At 45.8% G+C, this 21,635-nt stretch overlaps 1 protein-coding gene across 1 annotated transcript in view; it reads right to left on the reverse strand.

Annotated features, from left to right (window-relative positions):
• The window catches only part of SYNDIG1 (synapse differentiation inducing 1), a 48,180-nt gene extending 26,635 nt beyond the window's left edge, over window positions 1-21,545 (reverse strand). Inside the window, exons 1-3 of the mRNA XM_041489399.1 lie at window positions 21,474-21,545; window positions 11,486-12,051; window positions 2,852-2,989 (exon numbers count right to left, since the gene is read on the reverse strand). Of these exons, the coding sequence (XP_041345333.1) occupies window positions 2,852-2,989; window positions 11,486-11,965 (618 nt within the window). The 5' untranslated portion in view covers window positions 11,966-12,051; window positions 21,474-21,545. The remainder of the gene's footprint in view (window positions 1-2,851; window positions 2,990-11,485; window positions 12,052-21,473) is intronic.
• Between the last annotated feature and the right edge of the window lie 90 nt (window positions 21,546-21,635).

Raw genomic sequence — 21,635 nt, forward strand, 5'->3', positions numbered from 1 at the left:
TTGATTGAGCTCTTCAACTGTTGACTAATGAGACAATCCAAAAAATGGCAAGCCTAAAAACTCACATGACTCATTCTGGAGAAGCAAACGTGAGAGAAGACAGGACACAGGGCCCCATCCTGAGAGTGGAGCTGAGAGGAGCACAGGACTGGGCAGCCATAGGAAGTGGAGGCAAGACTCTTATGGGAAGGAAAACACAAATAAAACCAGAAGGAAATAACTGAACAAGTGGACAGCACAGTGATGGCCTCAAAGCTCTGTGTTTTTCTGAGGGAAGATGAAAAGCAGCAAGTCTCAGCTTTGCTTGGGATAAGATCACCAGGTGACATCCTGCTTGGAAAACTGGATATCCCAATGGGGAAAAAAAAAAACATGTTGAGCTTTCATAAATTGCATTTCTGAATCCACTGCTCCTCCCTGCTGGCTCACCTGTGGATGCACATCTTCACCGCCACCACAGAGGCAGACCCTGCACGGCTGCAGCCCTCAATACAGAGGCTCTGCAAGAAGCCCCAAGTCAGCAGCACATTGGCAAGAGCCTTGGTGGAGACAGCAAATCCCACACAGAGCAGAAACATCACCTGCAGGAGAAACTTGGCTTTCATGGAGCACAAACCCCCCCCAAAATTCAATCACTCTGTTGGTAAGGAGCACCTCTGCTGTCTTACAGCATCCAGCCTTGTGTAATTGTTTTGCAGCATGACACAGGCGTATGCATCACAAGCGTGCTGGCAGGTGATGCAGGAACAAACAGAGCACCTGTGCCTGTGGAATGAGCTGTACTGCAGATACATCTGCTGCAAACAAAGGCTTCATCTTCAAATGCGTCCCACACCTAGAGCAGACCAGATTTTTAAAACAAAATTCACTGCCAGTGCTGTATACTGCATCAAAGAACCCATCCCCCATCTCTGAATTTCCTAAGTGTTATGATTTATTCCCAGATGGCCTTTTTGGTACAACTGCTCAGGAAACTTTGGAAAACACAAAATTTTCAAGAGCTCAAGCAACTGCAGAAAAAGAGGTTTGATCATGAGTAGCAAGAGCTGATCTTTAGCTATACCTCTGGCTTTTGATAAAGGAAGGGGAAAGTTGGACTATTCTTTTGAATTAATAAGTGATCTCAAATGTTATGAAGGAGTTTAAGTTGAATGACCTATATAAACAGAAATCACATAGATGGTTCATGTGTCCAAGTATGAGTTGATATCACTGTCAATATTACCTTAGCACGGTGCAGGGTTTTGGTGGTTTGTACCAACTATCTCAGCAAGTTCTCAGCCACAGGGGGTCTGGGCTTAATGATGGTTTCATTTTTCCCCCAGAAAATGCCAGTTTGTTGGATGTGGGGTTTTGCAGAAGAATGACTTTTTCCACATGCTTGCTCAGGGCTGTGATGGACCTGCTGAATGGGAAGGCAGGGAGAGAAAGGAGCTCCCTGGGAGCTTGGGGAGAGGACAGAGAGATGTGTCTCTGCTGGACTGGAACAAGCTGGACCATCTTTCTACAAGAGATTTGAAAATTGAGTTTAGGCAGCCACATTCATCTATTCTTCATCATTATACTAAACCAAAAAACACCCAAGTTTTGGTTTTCAAATGCCAAAATCCTTCAGCATAGTACCAACATTTTCCCCTGTATTCATGCTTTTTCCACCTTCTGCATTCTCCCATGGAAGACAGAGGTTCCTACAGACTCATGCTGGCCCCTGGGATGCATTCACAGCTGGATGCCCTGGCCTTTGCACACTGGTTCTCAGCACCTTTAGCTTCTCAGCCATATTGCTTTTTAGTATTAATTACATTGGGGATTTTGTATTTATTGGACCGTGGTGTGCTATCTTTGCTCAGATAAAACTGTCTCACAAACAATCAAAACTTGTTATTTTCCACAGGACAACCACTAATTGTCTCAGAGGCTTCCCAGAGCAAAGACAGACTGTTCATTTGAAGTAAAAACAAAACAAACAAACAAAAAAAAAAAAGTCTGTCACTTTTTGAGTTTTTTTTTTTTGATCTTAAAGAGCAGGATTCTTCAGATCTGAAGAGCCTGCTCTGGTTTGACAAATCAGCAGGGCTGGTAGATGTTTAGTGCAGGCAGATTAGAAAGACAGCTGAGAGGGTGAATGTGAAGGGTGTTGTGGAGCAGAGACTGTAGTTTGCAATAGGCACTAGAGAGAAATATAATCAAATGTTTCCTCGCAGTCGCTGATGAGGCTGCCAGTGTGACGCCTTCTCTGTCACCTCACATTATCTGCCATGCTGGGAAACTCAGTAATTACATTGCAGACACTTATGAAGACATACTTGTCGAAACAAATGATGGGCACGAGGTGATTGCGAGTTAAGCAATGTTAAGACTGCCTCGTGAAGAAAACAAACCAAAACACAGTCACTTCTTTGGTAAAAAAGATATTTGCATATTAAAATTTGAAATGAAGAACTGACTGAGCAATTTTTTTCCGTGGGAAAGGAAATGGTTTCTGGAAAGCAAATTCACATCTGCAGAACAGAAATTATTTTTATACTCCTGGAAGGATATTCTAGATTATCAGCTTGGGACAAGTAGAACTGTTTTCCCAATGGGAAAGCCAAGCATTTGTGCTATCAAGGGTGTTTTCTATTCAAAATCCATGTTCACAGAGGATTCTTAGCTGGACATATAACTTGACATGGAACCTGACCATTGTCAACTAAAAGGTAAAATAATTTGTAGACACCTCCCTCAGTGAAGCTTCTCAAAAGGCAGCCACCACTACCACAGAGACACATCCAGGTGGGGAAGATGCCCTCCCCTTGAACTACCTTCCACTGCCCTGGAGAATGCCTGGAAGGAGATGTTTTAACATTACCTCATGGGACAGGTAAAAGGCAGCAATTCCCAGTGGCCAGAAGCAGCAGAGCATGGAGAACACAGTGAGGCCAAGATGATCCCTTGGTGGCATCATCAGGAAGTTGTCTTCACTCTCGGTGTCACTCGAGTAATCGCTCTGGAGCGGCAAAAGAGAAACGCATGTGTGCTGGTTAATGACATTATTGCTTTTCCTCTGCCATCAGCCAATCCCCTGATCATTTGCCCACTTCTACTCCACCACAGCAGTGGCCAGCAGCTCTCCTCTTCCTCACCCACTGTGTCACAGACTCCATCACTGTTGCATGAGCTTGAAAGCAAGAAAAGACAATTGTAAAGATATCACTGCAGGGAGCTGAAAAGGAAGCCCATTAAAGGAAGGGGCTCTGTAGTCAGATGAATATTTCCTTTCAAAAATAAAGGAGGAGAAGGAGAGGGAGAAAATCCACAGTATTGCTGAAACCACCCTTTGAAATTGTGCACTCACCTGAACAGGTGAGATACAAAACCAAAAAATGCTTTTGATTTTTCAGGTATTTGATTTTCAGGTTTCTGTGTGCTGGCATAGTAACTGTGGAGACCACCTTTTTGATATTTCAAATTGCCTTTTCTTTCTCATAAAGATGAAATGGGGAAAAGATTTCTCAGGTAACTTTGGCCATGTGCTGAATCACAGAATTATCAGTTATGCTGCTTCCCAAAGGCCAAATTGACCCACCTATGAGTTACCAAGAGTGAGAGAACAATTCTAACCATAAAGTCCTGACCATGCAGACCAACTGTGAACCAGAAGGGAGAAAAAAAGTCAAAAATCCCAGAAAGAAATCCAACAGCAAAAGGTACTTCAACTCTTCCAGTTAAACACTCCTTTCCCCAAGCAAACCTTCCTTCCCAACATTCTCTCTTACAACAGGACACCTCATCCTGAGCTTACCAAGAAATCTTCTCCATTCAGAACTCCCCTGACATTGGGATTATTGATAATTTGGCTACCTAGCTCTCTGTCTTTACTTATTCCTGGATCTGCAAGAGCTGCACCCTGACACTGAAGAAGCTGGATATTACTGTTGAGAAGTCAGATATTAGTCTTGTTGAGAATTATATTTGTCAGTTAGGGCATGAGCTTGAAAGCAAGAAAAGACAATTGTAAAGATATCACTGCAGGGAGCTGAAAAGGAAGCCCATTAAAGGAAGGGGCTCTGTAGTCAGATGAATATTTCCTTTCAAAAATAAAGGAGGAGAAGGAGAGGGAGAAAATCCACAGTATTGCTGAAACCACCCTTTGAAATTGTGCACTCACCTGAACAGGTGAGATACAAAACCAAAAAATGCTTTTGATTTTTCAGGTATTTGATTTTCAGGTTTTTGTGTGCTGGCATATTACCTGTGGAGACCACCTTTTTGATATTTCAAATTGCCTTTTCTTTCTCATAAAGATGAAATGGGGAAAAGATTTCTCAGGTAACTTTGGCCATGTGCTGAATCACAGAATTATCAGTTATGCTGCTTCCCAAAGGCCAAATTGACCCACCTATGAGTTACCAAGAGTGAGAGAACAATTCTAACCATAAAGTCCTGACCATGCAGACCAACTGTGAACCAGAAGGGAGAAAAAAAGTCAAAAATCCCAGAAAGAAATCCAACAGCAAAAGGTACTTCAACTCTTCCAGTTAAACACTCCTTTCCCCAAGCAAACCTTCCTTCCCAACATTCTCTCTTACAACAGGACACCTCATCCTGAGCTTACCAAGAAATCTTCTCCATTCAGAACTCCCCTGACATTGGGATTATTGATAATTTGGCTACCTAGCTCTCTGTCTTTACTTATTCCTGGATCTGCAAGAGCTGCACCCTGACACTGAAGAAGCTGGATATTACTCTTGATGAGAAGTCAGATATTAGTCTTGTTGAGAATTATATTTGTCAGTTAGGGTTCCCTTCCCTTCCCTTCCCTTCCCTTCCCTTCCCGGGAACAATCTCCCAAGTTTGTTGGAGAAATCAGGCATTGGAAGGCAGAATGCCACAAAAAACATCTACCCAGGAAGGAAGAAAGAAGGGAAGCCAACTCCATTTGTAAGATGCATTTAAGACGCAGTTTCATCAGCCCGTAAGTGCCTGAGCAGATAATTTCTGATCAGAGGCAGCTCTTTCATTCTGTAGAAAAACTGAAGTGACTGAAAGAAGAATAGAGGAAGAGCAGACACAAAGTGCAGATTTTTAACAGAGATGGTGATGAACCCTTTTCTGCAGTTGTAATGGATTTTCTATTTTTCAAAAAGCCTTTTCTTAAATCAAGGCTGGCTACCCCTAAAAGCTATGAGCTTTACCTCAACTGAGACATTGCAATTGCTCTGCAGAGAGCCTGCCAAGCGCACTGGAGATGTCAGACAACAGGGTCTGCTCTGAAATACAGCTGCCAGCAACCTCTGATGGATATTCAGGAAACAGCCCTTTTCCTTTTTTCCTTCAAAGCAACCAATTCAGCAGCATGCACACACTGCATACAAAACTAATTCCTTATGTGGCCCCATGGGATTTGCCTTCAAATCCAGATGGTCCAGTGGTCTGGTTTGACAAAGACCAACACAACGCTGCTCCAAGTTAATATGTGCTCTGTTTCCCTCCACACAATGCCTGATCCAGTAATGTAGTTAAACATGATGACCTGTTCTGTCCAGCACTCTGCATCCTTCTGCTCTCCTGCAAGTGTTTTGAGCTCACCTCCATGCAGCAGATGCTGAAGGCAGCAGCTGGATGGAGACTCTTCTGCCAAAGGCTGTAGTTTATCACTGCTCTGCCTCCACACACTCACTCATCCCTGAGCAGCAGGGGGATGCTTATTTATTATCTTTATTTATTATTTATTATAACAATTATCTTGCTGATAACTTCTTAAGAGGTGATGTCTCTAAAGCCTGCTATTTATTTAAATTTGCCTATTTATTTATTTCTTTATACAACTTTCTTCTATTTATTTCTTTATACAACTTTGAGATTGCCTTTCAGTTTTAAAGGCATTTAAAGGAGCCATAATCCCCTAACACTGACATGCTGCAGCTCCTCTTGTTTCCCCAACTCCCAGTCTAAAAATTGCCCTGTCAGTCAGGCAGGCAGCCTCGCAGAATGGGCTCACAGAGGTCTCTCCTTGCTTGGAAAACTTTTCACATGTAACTTGGCAACACCAAAACTCAACAGGCAAAACCCTCTGGATGTAGTTGCCCAGGCCTATCCTTCCTCCTTGATCCCTGGACTTTGATCACCTTGTGATGCTTTCTGGACACCCACAGCCAGCCTGCCTGTAGCTCCTCAAGAACTGGCATCCAGCACATTGTCACTGTAAGGGGATCACTGCAGACAGCAATGAAAGATCTGCACTAAAAGAAGCTGTGGCCCTTCAAGATTGTCCCCTTTCTGCTTCTCAGCTGACACAGCAGTCCTCAAAGATGTGTGCCAAATATCCACCCTCTACAAATGACAGCAAGAAGCTCATGCAGAGCCCCTGCTACTCACAGGCTGCATCCCAGAGACACCACTGCAGAGCTTCAGCCTGAAAACTCAGGGAAGTGATGATGGTGAGAAAGGGAATTGCTACTACTAACGAGATTCATAGGAGGGCACTTGGACACTGCTGAAGGTGACTTCCCAGCCATGCTCTCTTCATATGGAGCTGGTTAATAGAGGTTAATATCCCTTGGCAGGGCTCAGTATCTCCAGACTTGAGTGGCTTCTCCTTCAAAAGAGAAAAATAAGTCAAATGCAAAGTGTAATCACTCTTGTAATCTGTTAACAATGTGCCTTTGAAGGAACTCAGAGATATAAAGTGTGTCCTGTGGGTAGGATGACTCAGTGCTGTGACTGCATACCTGAGTGCCACTCCTCTTATGAGCTCATGCCTGGGCACCACACCTCTGACAGCACACCTGTGCTCTTCTGAGCATATGCCATGGGACAAAACCACTGAAAATTACAATCCCATATTCTCAACACAGCCCTAGATGAGCTTGGGCAAGGTATTTACGGCGCTGTTTTCCTCCATTGCCCAGGTGCAGAACAGGAAAAATGCTGTACACCCAATTCAGAGGAGAGCTATGACAGCCAGAGAACTCAACAGTAAAACCAGGCTGCAAGACCCTGTCTTTGGGTTGCAGAGCACTCTGAAAAAGGAACTCTGGCATACACAGCCCCCAAGGGGTGTTCAAACATGCCTTCTGGATACCTACAGCCAGGGGAGGCTGAGGACACAGCCCAGTGCAGGACCACAGGCTGGAAGCATTGAAGAAAGCATGTGTGATGTCATGGGGCTTGATGGGCATAAATCTCCTCAGGGTCTTCTCTTCATGTTGTGGAAAAATTGTGTCAGGAGGTGCTTGGAAACATTGAGAAGAGTGGTTGGATGGAACAGGATCCAAATTCTATCTCTACAATTTCATGCTCAGGTCTAAAGGATGAGTTTTCACCACAGAATCCAGCAACTTCTAGTGGAAAAAAAAAGGAAGAAATGTATACCTTGAAAGCACTGCATTTCTTTTCTTCTTTCACTCCCAGAACATTCTGTTTATTTTGCTTTTAGAGATTGTTTCAGATATTGCTGGGTGCTGGGAAAAAGTAAGAAGGTTTTAAGAGAGAGCTCCAAGGTATTCTTTTATGCGACGTATATGAATAATTTAATTTGCTGCCATGAATAGCTTGGGTTTCTCTAAATAAGCAATCTACCTAGTGGCTAGGAGGGAAACTAGCAGGAGTATAATATGACAAATGCTATTTTTGGATAAAAGATGGCACATGAACTCTAACAGGAGGGTATTTCATCTTGTAACTCATTTAATATTTCACTGCCGCCACATTTGACAAGTTGTCTGTCTATTAGTTGTGGCGTAAAGAACTCATAAGATATTTATAAATTTTACAGAGATACCTAAATAGGGAATCATTTGATTTCAGGGATGGGCATGGAAGAGAGAAGTTTAAATCCCTGACAGAATGTGCAGCCTTCTGTTTTCATGCCTGGAAATTGCTGGAGCAAAGCGGGGCTCTGTATGCTAATGAGAGCTGTTTCTGAGATGTTTTCCCCTCCAGACAATTATGATTTTCTTAGGCAGACAGAACAACACCCCACCAGGAGTTGAGAAGCACTGCTAGTAAAAAATCCCTACAAATAAGTTGGTGAAACGTTGCTGCAGGGTACAACCCATGATCAGGATGTCTCCTGCTCCTCTGTCACACCTCCCATGTTCTTCAGGGTCCCCGGGCTTGGGAAGGCAAGAAGGTGTCTCCTTCCCAGCAACTCATCCAAGACATGCTGAGCTGGATAGGCCCATCCTGAGGAGGCTGACAGCTAACACAGAAGCAAACCCTGCAGCTTGGCTTGGTCAATTCTTCCAACCAAAACCGAATTTATCAAAACAGCCGTGTTTTTTCCAGAACCTTTCTCTACTGCAAAGTTTTCTGCCAGAGAACAGCAACCTTTCTGGTTACCAAGAGCCCAACTCTTTTCAAAAAGGCAATCATGTTAGAAGCAGTCTGACCTGCAATAAAATTATTTTCTGCATGTGTCCCTCCTGAGAGTCTTGCATTGAGGTGGGGGGGACACTGCAAAGGGAGGAGATCAAATTTTTGGCATTTCTAAGAAATTAAATATCCATCCTGAAAAACCCTAGGCAGGCATTCTGGTATAAGGCAAGCAGTGCCAGGGAGACATGGAGGAAGCACAATGACTCACAACCCTATGGCTGGTGTGTCTTCCAGAAGGCATTTTATTTTATACTCAAGCTGGGACTCCACTTGCCTTGCACTGACATGTGGAGAACAGGGGGCAGCCCTCAGTTTTCAAGAGAAAAGAGCTCTTCTGCACAAAGCTGCCCTTTTTGCCAGTTTCCAAATAGGGGCTAGTTGATAGAGTTTTCTCCCAGAAAGAAGTGCCAAAGCAGACATGAGCCCTGGTCTGCTCTGACACTCTGCAGATTCCATGCCTCGATGAGCTGTGGCTTGACAGTGAACGTGACAAGATACACAGCAATGTCCTGTGCCACTCCTTGGCAGACTCAAACCCTTTAGGACCCTCATGGCGGGGAAGCAAAATTTGCATCTCTGTTGTGTCACCCTCTAACTTCTGCTCCCAGTCCTGGTACTCACTCTTTCCCATCCCATCTATTAGTAAGTAAAAAAGCATTTGCTTCTTGTCAGTAACTGGCAGGGAAAAAACTTCTTTCTAGTGTGACACACTTGTGCTGTGTGATTCAGGCGTTGTTTTTGTGTAGTTAACAATCTGGCATGGTTCATCACCTTACTCAGCAACTGTTTGTCCTTAAATAGTGCTCTTCCATCCCCAGAGTCTCCTCCTCACATGAATTTAGGTCTCTAATGAAGCTGTGCTCTGGCCAAGCCCAGGAGGCCCTCACACATCTGGCCACACAGACACAGCCTCTGTCCGCCAGCCTCTGTGAACCAGAAGAGCACAACACTGCAAACACATTTTTTTCTGGTCTGGTGCTGTCAAACTCATCTCTCCTCTCCTGCATGACCAGCTGCATCTGCAGAATTTGGACCTTCCTGGAATGGAAGATACTTGCCATGCTGAGCTACTTCTGCTGCCAACAGCTGCTCAGCAGGTTGATCCTTTGGGGTGAGGGAAAATTTCATGTAAGAGTGTGAAAATCTCAGTGCTGCACAGGGCTGGTCAGGGAGCACAGCAATGGAGACAGACACTGCTCTCAAAGCAGAGGCTTCTAGCCAAGTAAATGTTTCCAGCTAACCAGGTCCTTATCCAAACCATGCCTGGCTTTCTCCTCCCCTGCTCCTAGTGAAGGAGAAATTTTGATGGAGGGGACAATCCACTGAGTGTCGTGTACTTTGTGAACATCTTCTTTCTCTGAGCACTTTGTACACATAGGTCAAGACGGCTGTGCACACACCTGTGTTTGTTAGCACAGTGTCACCCAAAGAGTCAAATGAGACAGGGAATCTGCGATTACAGATGCTCTACACTCATTCAAGAACTGCCACCTTTCATCTCAGGAGGTCTGTTTCCAGAGAAACAGGTCAGAAAGAAGAAGGAGCCAGGGAAAAGGATGCAGACACTGTCAGAGCATGTTACCAAAATTTACTGTCTCATTTCTCCCCTTAAGATCAGGGGAGGATGAAGTTCTACAGCTGGTTTCTAAGACACAAATGTTCTCTGTGAAAAGCTGATCAAGTTCCTCCAGTACCACTTTGAAGAGGTTTTTTCCTTATGCTGCTCATTTTCCCAGCCTTTTTTTATCTCATTCTCCAAAAGTTGACTCAAGAATGTCTTCTTGACTTGAATTGATGAGAGGGAGATTTTTTTTTTTTTTTCTGCCTGAATGTCAGGCCAGATGTGTCAATAACACCATGTGTGCTGCAGTCACTCGTGTCACCACTGCATGACAGGAAACTGGGGCAAAAAGACAGAAACCAGGAATTTTGTTTTGATTAAGGAAATTTTACTTCCCACGGTCAATTCTGAAATTCTGTGGAAGGGTGTGATTTGAGCTAATACTCTCACATGCTTCAGAGAGAAGCTTTCTGTCTCCCTGTGGAGGCATTGAATACTGCATTAATGGCATGCACTGCGAAAAACACTTCCCTCTTCCCACCTTATCCATACTGAGAGAAAAGAGAATAAAAGGGAAGTCAGCCTCTTGCTGGATTTCCCCTGTGCTGATCACAGGGTGAGGCACTGGTATTACAGGAGGTGAAAATAGAAATTTTAGGGCTTGTTGGATCTCACTCCTAACCAAAAATCACAGCAACAGAGAAACACGACCAGTGTCCCTATCTCAGCTGTGACATTCATGTTTGAAGGCATAGCTTTGCTCTGGACAGCCAGAGGGTTTTTGCTAGGTTAGGAGTCTCTGACCAATGGTGGAGGAAGTTTTCAGATTACCAGCATTATGTTCACCCTCCATTTCCACAAATACTGGCAAACACAAATCCCTGTCACACTTGGGCCTCTGGTTAAATTTTTTTTTTAAATTGCATCATTTAAGAAAGAATGAAGTTGTTTCCATAGTCTTCCCTGTTACTTTACAGTGAGCAATCAATGAGGCAAGGGACTCCAGAAGAAAACATTGTATTCGGATCTAAAAAGTGTTTAGCTCCATCAGAAAAATATAATTTATTTCTGAGACAAGAATCCACTGCAGCTTGAAACCCAAAGACTTCTGTTTCTGCATTCACTCTGAGACAGAAATGTGTTGTGTCTGAGCCAGTAATTTAAAACATTCTGCTCAAGTCAGGTGAAGGCAAGAGATGATGTTGGCCTGCTGAGTAAGATGGGCTCCATGCAGATAGACAGATGCTCCCAGCCCCAGCCTTACACAGCATTTAAGCACATGGGTCTTCCTCTGTTTCTGACCAGCCCCTTCAGAGGCAGAAGGGAAATGCTGATCTCCATTAGGGCCAGTGGGAATTTTGCCATCAGTATCCACAGATCTGGGACCTTACCCAACAAATAAAGATGAGCAGTCATTCATTGTCCTAGTTGGAGGAGAAAGTGATACAGCTGACCCAAAAAGCAGCTGATCCCCTGCTGCTCATCTCTAGGGGGTTGTACACTTAATTTCCAACATGCCCTCCTCCTCCCAGCCTTCCCCACGTATCCCAAGTGACATCTGACCTCTAGTTCCTGGAAATCCTCCTCTTCCTCCACCTCATAGGAGAGGGTGTGGATCTTGATGTCGTCGGCGGAGAGGTCGATGAATTTGCTGTCGGGGTACTCCAGGCTGTCTTTGGTGGGCGAGCGCTCCTCGATGAAGGTGGTCTCGCAGCACTCCGAGCCCAGGCTCTCGCCCCACGAGCGCAGCACGTTCTCGGAGTAGAGGATGATGTTGGGCCTGTAGTGAGACTCCACCGTCTGCTGCAGCATGCTGGGGTCCAGGAGCTGCTGCACGGGGTCACTCCTGCCGTTCTCCGGGCGTCTGGGAGAGGACAGGCTGCCCGCTCTGTGGCTCTGGTACTGAGGGGTGGGGTACACAGAGACCAGACCATCTCGGCTCTCTGCCACTAAGTTCCTTGTGTTAATTAAGCCATTCCTTTTCCCAGCCTCAGTGATCTTACTGTGCATCAGCACGCTGTTCTGCTCAACCAAGCCATCCATACTGGGAGCTGTCTGAGGCACTGGGACCGGTGGCCTCTCTTTTGCTGTGCCTTAGAGCTCACGCCGGGTGAGTGGCTCCCATTTTCCTGATGAAGAAAGGGAACAGAAAGGAAGGTGAGGATAAAGGCAATGAATTGAGGGACTCAAGTCAGCTTGTCTTCTATACAGTCTCAAGAGAAAACAGAGCCCCATATATGTGCACTCCCTGATTTAGTTCTCCAAATATAGCCCCACTCAGGGAGGCAATGAACACCTGCCCCACATCCAGGGGATGTAGGGAAACAGATGAGGTGAAATGTTTTGGTAGTGATGCACCCCATCAAAGAATGGCTTTGGTGCCTGCTCCAGCCTCCCACAGGTACACAGCTGTCATCCTGGGAACAACATCCCTTTCCTCTAAACACTTTGTATAAGAGATGGTAAAAAACCCAAAAAAAGATCAAAATAACAACAAAAAAATCTCCTAAAAGAACTATTTTCAGTTCTCAGAAATGCGCAACTGCAAAAGATGGGCAGGTGCTGTGCTCACCTGTCGATGTCTGCAGCCACCCTTTGCCCTTGGCAAGTGCTTTACTATCCTTTGAAAACCCATTTTTTCCAGCCCAAACACTTTCTCACCAGGCTGCTCATTTTTTTCAGGTGTAGCCAAAGGAAAATGCCTTTTGAAATACTTATGTATTGGCCACAGGAATTGTAAGTTCAGGGGTGTGTTTCTGGGCAGAAGCATAAAAATTACAGACATGCTACTGGCTTCAAAATTCTTCATATTAAATCCTCTAAGACCAAGTTATTAACACAGGATTACCTGTCAACATTGTGCTGTCTGGAGGAAACCAAGAATACATATACTATACATAACAATACATAAACATATGTAATTTTTTTACTCAATGCTTTCTCTCTATTTCCCTTTTATGTCAGACAACCCCTAACAGAGCAATGTCTAGCAAAAGCCCAGCATTATTTCCTCTTAACTCCAGATTCCAAATCCCTTCAGTCTCTCTTTTGGATGCAAGAGGTATTTAAACCACTGCTAAGAGCTGTTCTAACACTACCAATTAAGCAAGAAACTTGTTTAACATACACAAGAGCTTGACCCAGAGTGCTGACATATTTACATTCAGAGCACTTGGTTTAACATGCCCCATTTTGTCGTGTTGTCAAGTAGTTCAGTGCTTCTCTTCAGTGAACCAGCAGGAAAGCTACAGAAGAGAAAATCCACCGTGGTGGGATCCCGTGGGAGTTACATGTGCAATCCAGGTAGCAGGAGCATCCTGCTGGGCCTCCAGCTGCTTGACCACAAACCTTCCTCCTCCCACCTCCCCCAAAGAAACTGTATGAAAGTACATCCCCAGGGGCTGAAGACGAGATACACTCATCAACTAAAGAGTAAATTCTCAGACTTTGCTCAGTTTCTCCCAAGCTGGCTTGGAAAATGTAAGAGGCCTCCTGATGTGTAACATCAACCATCAATCCCGCTGAAGCCGAAGGGACTTCACCCAAAACCTGCAAACCCTCTTGCAAACATTCCTGCCACCTGACAAGCAAAGTGAAGTGGTCAGGAGGAATATGCCACAGATGCAGCAGAAATTGGGGGAAGACTCACAAATCAAACAAATGCCCTCCTAGAGAAATGTATGAACAAGCCAACACTCCGTCACTGCATCCATGGCTGGAAAACTTGGTCAGGCCTTGCACCTGCCTGTGGTCACATCATTTCAGCAAAGTATGGCTTAAGTAGCACTCAGGAAAATGCCATTTCAGGGCAGTTTTATTGCATGCCTTGTAGCGGCATTGTTTCTCAGCCCTACCATGGATCTAAACATCTATATGGCAGGTTCTTACCTTCTGTGCATTTAAACCAGTCTTGTAAACCAATACTGCAGATCCTGAGTGACACTTTCCCCTTGGTTATGGGCAAAAAGTGGGAAAAAACATCCAAAATGAGACGAGGACAAGATAGGGAGCATCCTTCCCTCACAGAGTTCCTCTGATAATAGGGATAGTCCATTGCTCAGGACATCTTCCCTGAAGTCCCGCATAGCAGGGCAGGCAGCATGCCTCAGGGAAGGTCGGCAGGGAGATGTGGATGGCGGCATGCAATCAAGGTAAATGGTTTAACCCCAGGTGCTTTTTAATCTGTAGCTGGCTGCCTGCCTTACCAGAGCCTGACCCAATGTTCTTGGCCCTGCAAGAGAGTTGCTTAATGGCAAGAGGCAGATGAGACTCGGGCCTTTTCAGGATAATACATTAAGAGGGGGGAAAAAGAGAAAGAAATAGTTACATTAGTATTACTCCTGAAGAGGTTGAGATGGAGGTGTGGCAGAGAGTGGCACATGGTCACTTAGGGTGATGCCTTTGTCCTGCCTGCAAGGACCCCTTGGACATGGATCCAGCCGCTCCACCTTCACAGGGGGCTTTCACAGACATGGCCTGGGCCAGGCTCACATGCCTGTGACTCACAGGCACGTCCTAAAATTAATATTGCTCCAGTTTCCAGGTTCCCTGCAGCCCAGAATCCCTGGATGGCAGTGCCAGAGCAGGTAACCTCTGACAGACCACCTGAGGAAAAGGGAGGGTGCCTTCTCTTCAGGAAGCCAGCATTCAAAGCAGAAAAAAGCTCTCATTACCTATGACCATGGTGAGGTTTCAGAATGATGTTGACAGGACAATGAAATTCATCAGAGCTCTTGAAATAAAAAAGCTTTTCAGTCTGCTCCAAGATGCAGAGTTAGTTTTAATTGGTTGGACTCAGATTTCTCCTGTCTTTGCATGGTTTTAGTTGTCCCACAAATCACTCAGTGGCACTGAGGCCAACCAGAAATAATTCTGCATTTTCATACTTGGGTATGAAATACTCATACTTGAGACAGGAACCAGAAGGAAAAGCCAAGTTCAAGTTATTAACAGATAGATATATAATCAATATATCAACCTTCAATCTAATGTTTACCTTGGGGTTAGACATTTTTACCCCAGTCTACTATAAAAAGTGAGTCCATTAATTATTTTAACCTTCACCCTTTCCAATTTCTTGGGTTCCCCCCTCCTCCTTTCTTATTTTAATAAGAAGCTGCAAGCAGTGCCAAGATCTCTAGTCTGCAGTGCTGTGGTTTATTAAGCTATCACTCGTGTTACAGCAGAGCCCAGCTACAATGAGGAGCTGCACTGAGAGCCACGCTCTGCTGGGTGTTCTGCAGCCTCCTGCTATGATGACAGTGCCTGACAAACTAATTAAGCAGAGGGTGTGAGACAGAGAAATGCCAGCTGTAGGGAGGGCAGGGAGAGAACAGCTAAATGCTGTGCCCCAGGGTCTAGCAGACAAGGAGCAGAAGCCAGCTCTGTTACTGCCCACCGTCCCAAAACTCCTTTGCTCTCCCAGGACCTGGCAGGATGCTGTTTTCCTCCTCTCTCCATGGGACTTTGCACAGCTTAAGGGCTCTTCAGCCTTCTGGAGATCCTTGCCAGGCACCCAATGTCCTGTGCAGTTGGGAAACTCTGAATACAAACCCCTGAATTCTGAGCAAGCCAGAGAGCTGGAACATTGGGCTATGGCTGAACAGCCCCAGCCACGTCCTCACTGCAGACCAGAAGGACATTCATCCACACACACCAAGCATCACCTGCCCAGCAGACTGGTTTATTGGCAAGAAAACTGGAAGATGAAGGCAAGTGAGGCTGAAGGCAGAGTCCCCATCTGCTGTCAAAGCCCGAGGCTGTACCCTCTGCCATTCCCTGCAGATCTGGCAGGTCATCAGCCAGGAAAAAAGCATCAAAAACTCGTGTGCTTCTGCATGGGGCTGCTGGATATCAGCAGAAATCTTTTCCCCATGAAGACAGTCAAGCACAGGAAAAAGCTGCCCAACGAGGATTTGCAGTCTCCATCCTTGCAGGTTTTGAAGACCCATCTGAATGAAACTCTGAGGATCATGGTGTGATCTCAGAGTTGACCTCTCTGAGCATGAAACAGAACTGCAGACCTCTTGAGATTTCTTCAACTTGATTATCCCATGATTTTAATCCCTCTGATTCTTACAGATTCCCACCTGTCTCCCATGCTCCCCAAAAGTACTGCTCCCCAATCCCTCAGTGATTCTGAATCACCAGAATGGCAAGAAGTGGCAATAGTGACCCTTTGTGCCACCAGCAGAATGTGATTCAGCCCCAAGATTATCAGATTCAACAAAATGCCCCTGAGTTTGAAGCTGGTTTCCCCTCTGCCAGCGCAGACAAAGCAGAGGGGAGAAAGATCTCTTGAAGAGCAGTCAAGCCCCACATAAGTTGCAGATTCCCTGGCAGGAGCTCTCAGGTGAGAGGGAGTTTCTGAAGCACAATGCAGTAAGCTTCAGCATGGTTTGAGGCATTCCAGACATTTAGAAACCGCAACAACAAATACAGACCTTGTGCAAGAGAGAAATCACAGGCAAAGTATGGATCTGGAGTGCTGATTACAAAGTGAAATATTTAACAAAATGAAGGAAAAAACCCCTTTCCCACTTGTATTTTTCTTCTTTGATTTAGCTGGGCTTATTAAAGTAGGTTTTGTTTCAAGGGAATGCTGTATTTCAGCAGCTGGAATTCCTTTTACTCTATTAAGTAAACTACAGGGAGTTTCGTAAGGCAGTGCAACTTACTCACACTGGGAAAATTAGGAATGCATGCATTAGTGATAGCTAAATGTTTCATTGCTAACAGTGGAATTAAAAAGACCTCCATGCTATTTTAGTATTACCAATATGCAGCAAATCTGCCGTGAGATGTGATCTGTCCTCCTAAAAACGAGGAACTTGGAGAATGGTGAAATGCCCAAGGTCATGTCAAGACAGAGCTGGAAATAAAATCCAGGTCTCTTGATTGCCTGTGCAGAGATATATGTTAAAACAATTACCATCTGCATATCTACCTGAATAATTGATTGCTTAATTCAGTATCTGAACTAAAGAATGGAGTGGGGAAGAAAGGAGGAATTACCTTGCATTGACCTAATATATAATAATGTTATTCCTACAACAAAGTCTTTCCTTTTGAGCAGATGGAAGTATTTGCCTAAGCTAAAATAAAATGCAATGTTTCATTTATTTATTTTTAATTGAACAAGATGGCTTTTAATTCACTATGCCTCAAGTTGCCTCCAATTAATAAAAAAAAAAAAAGAAAAAGAAAAGACACATTCAGACTTTTCTAGCAATTCTTCACGACTCAGAATTTTCAGCCTTAATTCTTAGTGGGGTTCAGTCTGAACTCACAACTTTTTTCATTCACTGCACTTTCCAGATAATAAATAACTGGCCTGACTAAGAGCATCTTACTCTGGTGTAAATAACCTGGCTGTTGTGGAAGGCACCAGTGTAAAAACACCTTGACACCTGTACCATTCTGGCAATTCCTCTGCAGAGTGAAAGCAGTCAGAAAGTCTGGCTGTGTTTTTCCTGCTGTGTTTTCAAGAGGCTCCCCAATATTGCAGACCAGGAGCATCATATTCAAACTCCTCAATTCATACTGAGGAGATTGAGCCATGAGGAGCAATTCTTACTTTAACAGATTCCAAAAGAGAAGTTGGAAGTGTCTCCCATGAATACCAACATCACAGCATCCCCTGGCCCTCTTGGCTTGCCTGCTGGCTGAATCCTGTGCCTCCCCTTGGACCTAAATTCCTGTTTAACTGTGTTTGTGACACAGACAGGAACACCCAAATGTGGATCCAGGGCTGGCCCTGCTAACTCACTCCAGCCTCATTCCTGATGGGCAGCCAAGTCCCCAGAGAGCCCAGTTCTTGCACACAGCCTGCTCATCTGGGTCTGCTTGCTTTCCCACACTGCATGCAGGAAGAAAGCAGGACAAGACACTTCCTCACACTTGCTCTGCATGTAAACCCCCAGTGCTGTGCTCCAGGCTGGACTTGAGGTATTGCTGAAGCACAGATGGAAAATAAAGAGATGACAGAATAGGAAGACAGTGTGCTGGTGCAGACTCGGTACAAAATGGAAGTTTCTGTCCCTCCTGCCCCAAGCAAAGCACCCCAGGGCTGTAAGTCACTTTGCTGGAAAAACACTGTAAAATTACTAGAGTCAGTTCATCTGGGCAAGGATGATTAGAGTAAACAGGCGCTTCTGGGGCCATAAAATCAGCTGTGCTCCATAAGACAGAAAAATTGCAGAGCCAGGACTATACCATGGGACAAAAGCCTTACAGAGTAAGTGATTTAGCCATGGTGAGAGTGGTAGCTGGAGGCAGAGAGGGCAGGCAGGGGAAAATGAAGCAGCAGCATCAGTGGGGCATAGTTTGACTTTTACAGACCTTTACAGACCTTTATTAACCCTACACTGACCCCTCCCTGCAGAAACAAAAATGGAAATGAGTAATGCTGATGCCTATTAGAGTCAGGGCATTGTCTGAACATGAAGAAAAGTGCTGTCCTCTTTGTTCTCTGTGAGGAGACGGGATATAGGACCTCAGGGACTTCTGTATGGGAGGCACAGGCTTTGGGCTGGCAGCATATCCACATCACAGCCTTGCCTCCATGATCCTGTGAGCCACATGCAGCTGGAAGAAGGGAGATTGCTCTGTTGCAAAGAGCACAAGGGTAGGAGCTGGGTGGGTGACAAGGGGACACCACCCTCTGGGAGAGGACTGGATAAGTCATTGCATGTAGGGGGCAGCTGCTGTGGGAGATGTCCTGAAGCAGCACACTGAGCACAGCTGTCCTGCAGCACCTGACACCAGGCTGGATGCCTTTCCTAGGTCCTTTTTCTAGAAGATGAACTGTTCGATTATGCCACATCCCTGGAAGTTTTCTGGTTGGATGGGCCCTGAGCAACCTGAGCTAGTGGAATGCATCCCTGTCCATGGCAGGGGGGTTGGAACTACATGATCTTAATATCCCTCGCAACCCAAACCATTTTATGATTCTGTCCTTTAGCAAATACCATTTTAGAGTTCTTTGTTCTCCCTGGGGATTTTTGAGGTATCTGAGCAGCCAATAAAAGCAAAAAAACCCCATCAAAATTCAGCCAGAATTATGCCAACTTGGTGTGAACAGCCAGTTCATTCTTCTCATGCCTCTGTGAAGCCTCAAAGTGTAAGGACAGAAATGCAGCACAGATTTGCAGAGTTACTGGTAAATGAGGGAACTTTACACAATCAGGTTTTATAGAGACACACACACAAATACACATCCATAGGGATGCCAGTACAAAACTGGCACTGCTAAAGGCATGCATGGACTCACACCACTCATGCACTGCACCACTGCTTCAAAATGCAGTCTTTGCTTGTGCAGTGAAAACAACCAGTTTGTCACTCTTCTGATTTTACAGCACCAAACTGAAATCACAGAATCTTTGGATTCTTCGCTGCTACAGGTTAGACCAGCTCCATGTGAATCCTCAGGGTCACAGGCATCTACATCTGAAGAGGAACATTTTGCTGTGACCCTATTACTCTAAGTAGTTTCCAGCTTTTTTTTGCCAGAGAAAGGGTACTCAGAAACAAGTGACATGATAGCTGGAGGATGTGTATTCAGACACTTACACTGTTCATGTTTGTCAAAGCAAAGCCGATGAACACCCAGAGTATTTTTCTCCTGTGTGCACCTCTGCAGTTATTTTCCGTTTTTTCCCCCCAACTGCACCGCAGAAACCATAACCTGTAAAAATTTGAGTCTCCAAAGTGCAGACAACAAAATTTGGACTCTTAATAACCACAGATGTAATCTGCAATCTTAATAGCTACATGGATAGTATTAAATAACTCTACTGGAAGCATTTTACAGCTGTCTGCAGATATGAATTTGCTGTAGAGAGAAAGAAAGACAAAAAAACCTTATCCAAACACACTGCACATTTTGTCTAATACTGTACTCAGAAGAAAAAGCATTTTAAACCCTGAGAGCATCCTTCCTCAAGTTAAATGTGTTGTGGTGGTGCCTGTGTACACCAGTACTGCATTACATCTGCATTTGTATAAGGAAGAGCCCTCCTCTGTGTGTGAGATTTATTCCACAGTGTGTGGCACCAGTGGTGTGAGACATCTGCCTGCCCAGCTAATGAGAAGAGACTTCATTTAATTCCTACAAATGAGTTTATCCTACACACACCCTGGCATGATCTGTAGTTACCAAAACTGCCAATAAAATGTCACCTTGTCCAGTAAAATCGGTCTTTGTATTAGGAGCAAGGTAATTTGAAATTAATAAAGACCATCAACTTGCAGCTACTTTAAAGAAGACAGTTAATTAACTATAATTAAAACTAAGTCATTTAAATACATGAATGTAGGAAAGTATATTCTCTGTTCTGGCTGCTTTTTAGAATACACAAATATCCCCCTCAATGTGCCAGTTAATGCATCATCTTGAGTTTAAGACCATCAAAGCATCTTTTAATTGTTGCTAATGCTCTGTTTACACCAGATTAATATCTAATTAATTGTAATTTGAATATTTAATCTATCTAGAAAGTTTGGAAATTTTTTTTTCTGTTTTATTACACACAGAGGGTAAAGCTTCCCTCCAGTGATTTTGAAGGCACAGTTCAACAGATTGCTCTCTGGAGCAACTCCTGCCACTCCTGCTCCATGTGCTGTCTGGGGATGGAGGGTTATACCCCACCACCCCTATGGCCAGTCCCACACAGACCCCTGCACTCTGCCCCTGCAGCACACTCCTGGCTGGGGAGCGCTACCGATCCTGCTCCAGCAAGGACTGTGCTCCTGGAATGCCAGTTCCAGAAAGGTCTCAGTGCATTGCCAGCCTCTTCCTACTGAAGAACGGACGCCTTGCAGGATGCTTTACTGATACCCGGGTGCCCCGTCCAGAAGGACGTGGCAGGTACGGGGCACTTCCCCAATGTCACCCCACTGCCACCGACAGCAGTGACCACTGCTGCCTCCTTGCCTCAACCATCCCTTTCCCCAGCTTAGCTGTCACTGCTCTCAAACTAGAGGATGGGAAGGGAAAGAAATTCAGTCCGGCGCCTCTCCGGAGCAGGATAGCGAGGGGAAGGGGCAGCTGCGGCTGCCGGGAGCTCAGCATCCCCGCTGCCTGCCCCCGGTGGGGCTTGACAACCCCTCTCCCCCTTCCCTGGGCTGGCAGAGCGGAGCTGGGGGTAAAAAGCTGTTCTGCCACAGTGCGCTAGATGGGATTCCTCACGGGGAAGAGGAGGGAAGGGAAAAGGAGAACCCCGCGCGCACTTTCCCTTCCAATGTTCCCAATCTCGCCGCGCACTGGAAAAGCCTCTTCTCCCCCCAGCCCCCGCCGGGCAAGACCGGGCACGGTGATTTGGGCTTTCGGCAGGGCACCGGGGAAGCACCTCTGCGGACGGCCCCGCTCAGCCCCCGCGCTTCCCCGCGCTCCCCCCGGAGTCCCTCGGCCGCGGCGGCTGCGGGAGCCGCGGTGCCCCCGCCTCCGCTCCGCGCTCCGGAGGATGCTCCGGAGGGTGCGGCGGAGCGGGCATTTGGTGCATCGCTGCCCGGAGGGGATGGGACGGGGTGGGCTGGGGGGGTCACTCACCTCCCTGCAAGGTGACCCGCGGCGCGGAGCTCCCGCTGGCGCGGCCGGAGGGGCGGCTCAGCGCCCGGGCGCTCCGCCCGGCAGCATGCCCGCGGCGGGGGCGGCGGCGGGGACCGGGCCCGGGGCTGCACAGCGCCACAGGAGAAGGGGCTGCGCCGCCTG

Source organism: Pyrgilauda ruficollis, unplaced genomic scaffold (genome assembly GCF_017590135.1).
Source record: "Pyrgilauda ruficollis isolate IOZ18807 unplaced genomic scaffold, ASM1759013v1 scaffold93, whole genome shotgun sequence".
Taxonomy (NCBI): Eukaryota; Metazoa; Chordata; class Aves; order Passeriformes; family Passeridae; genus Pyrgilauda; species Pyrgilauda ruficollis.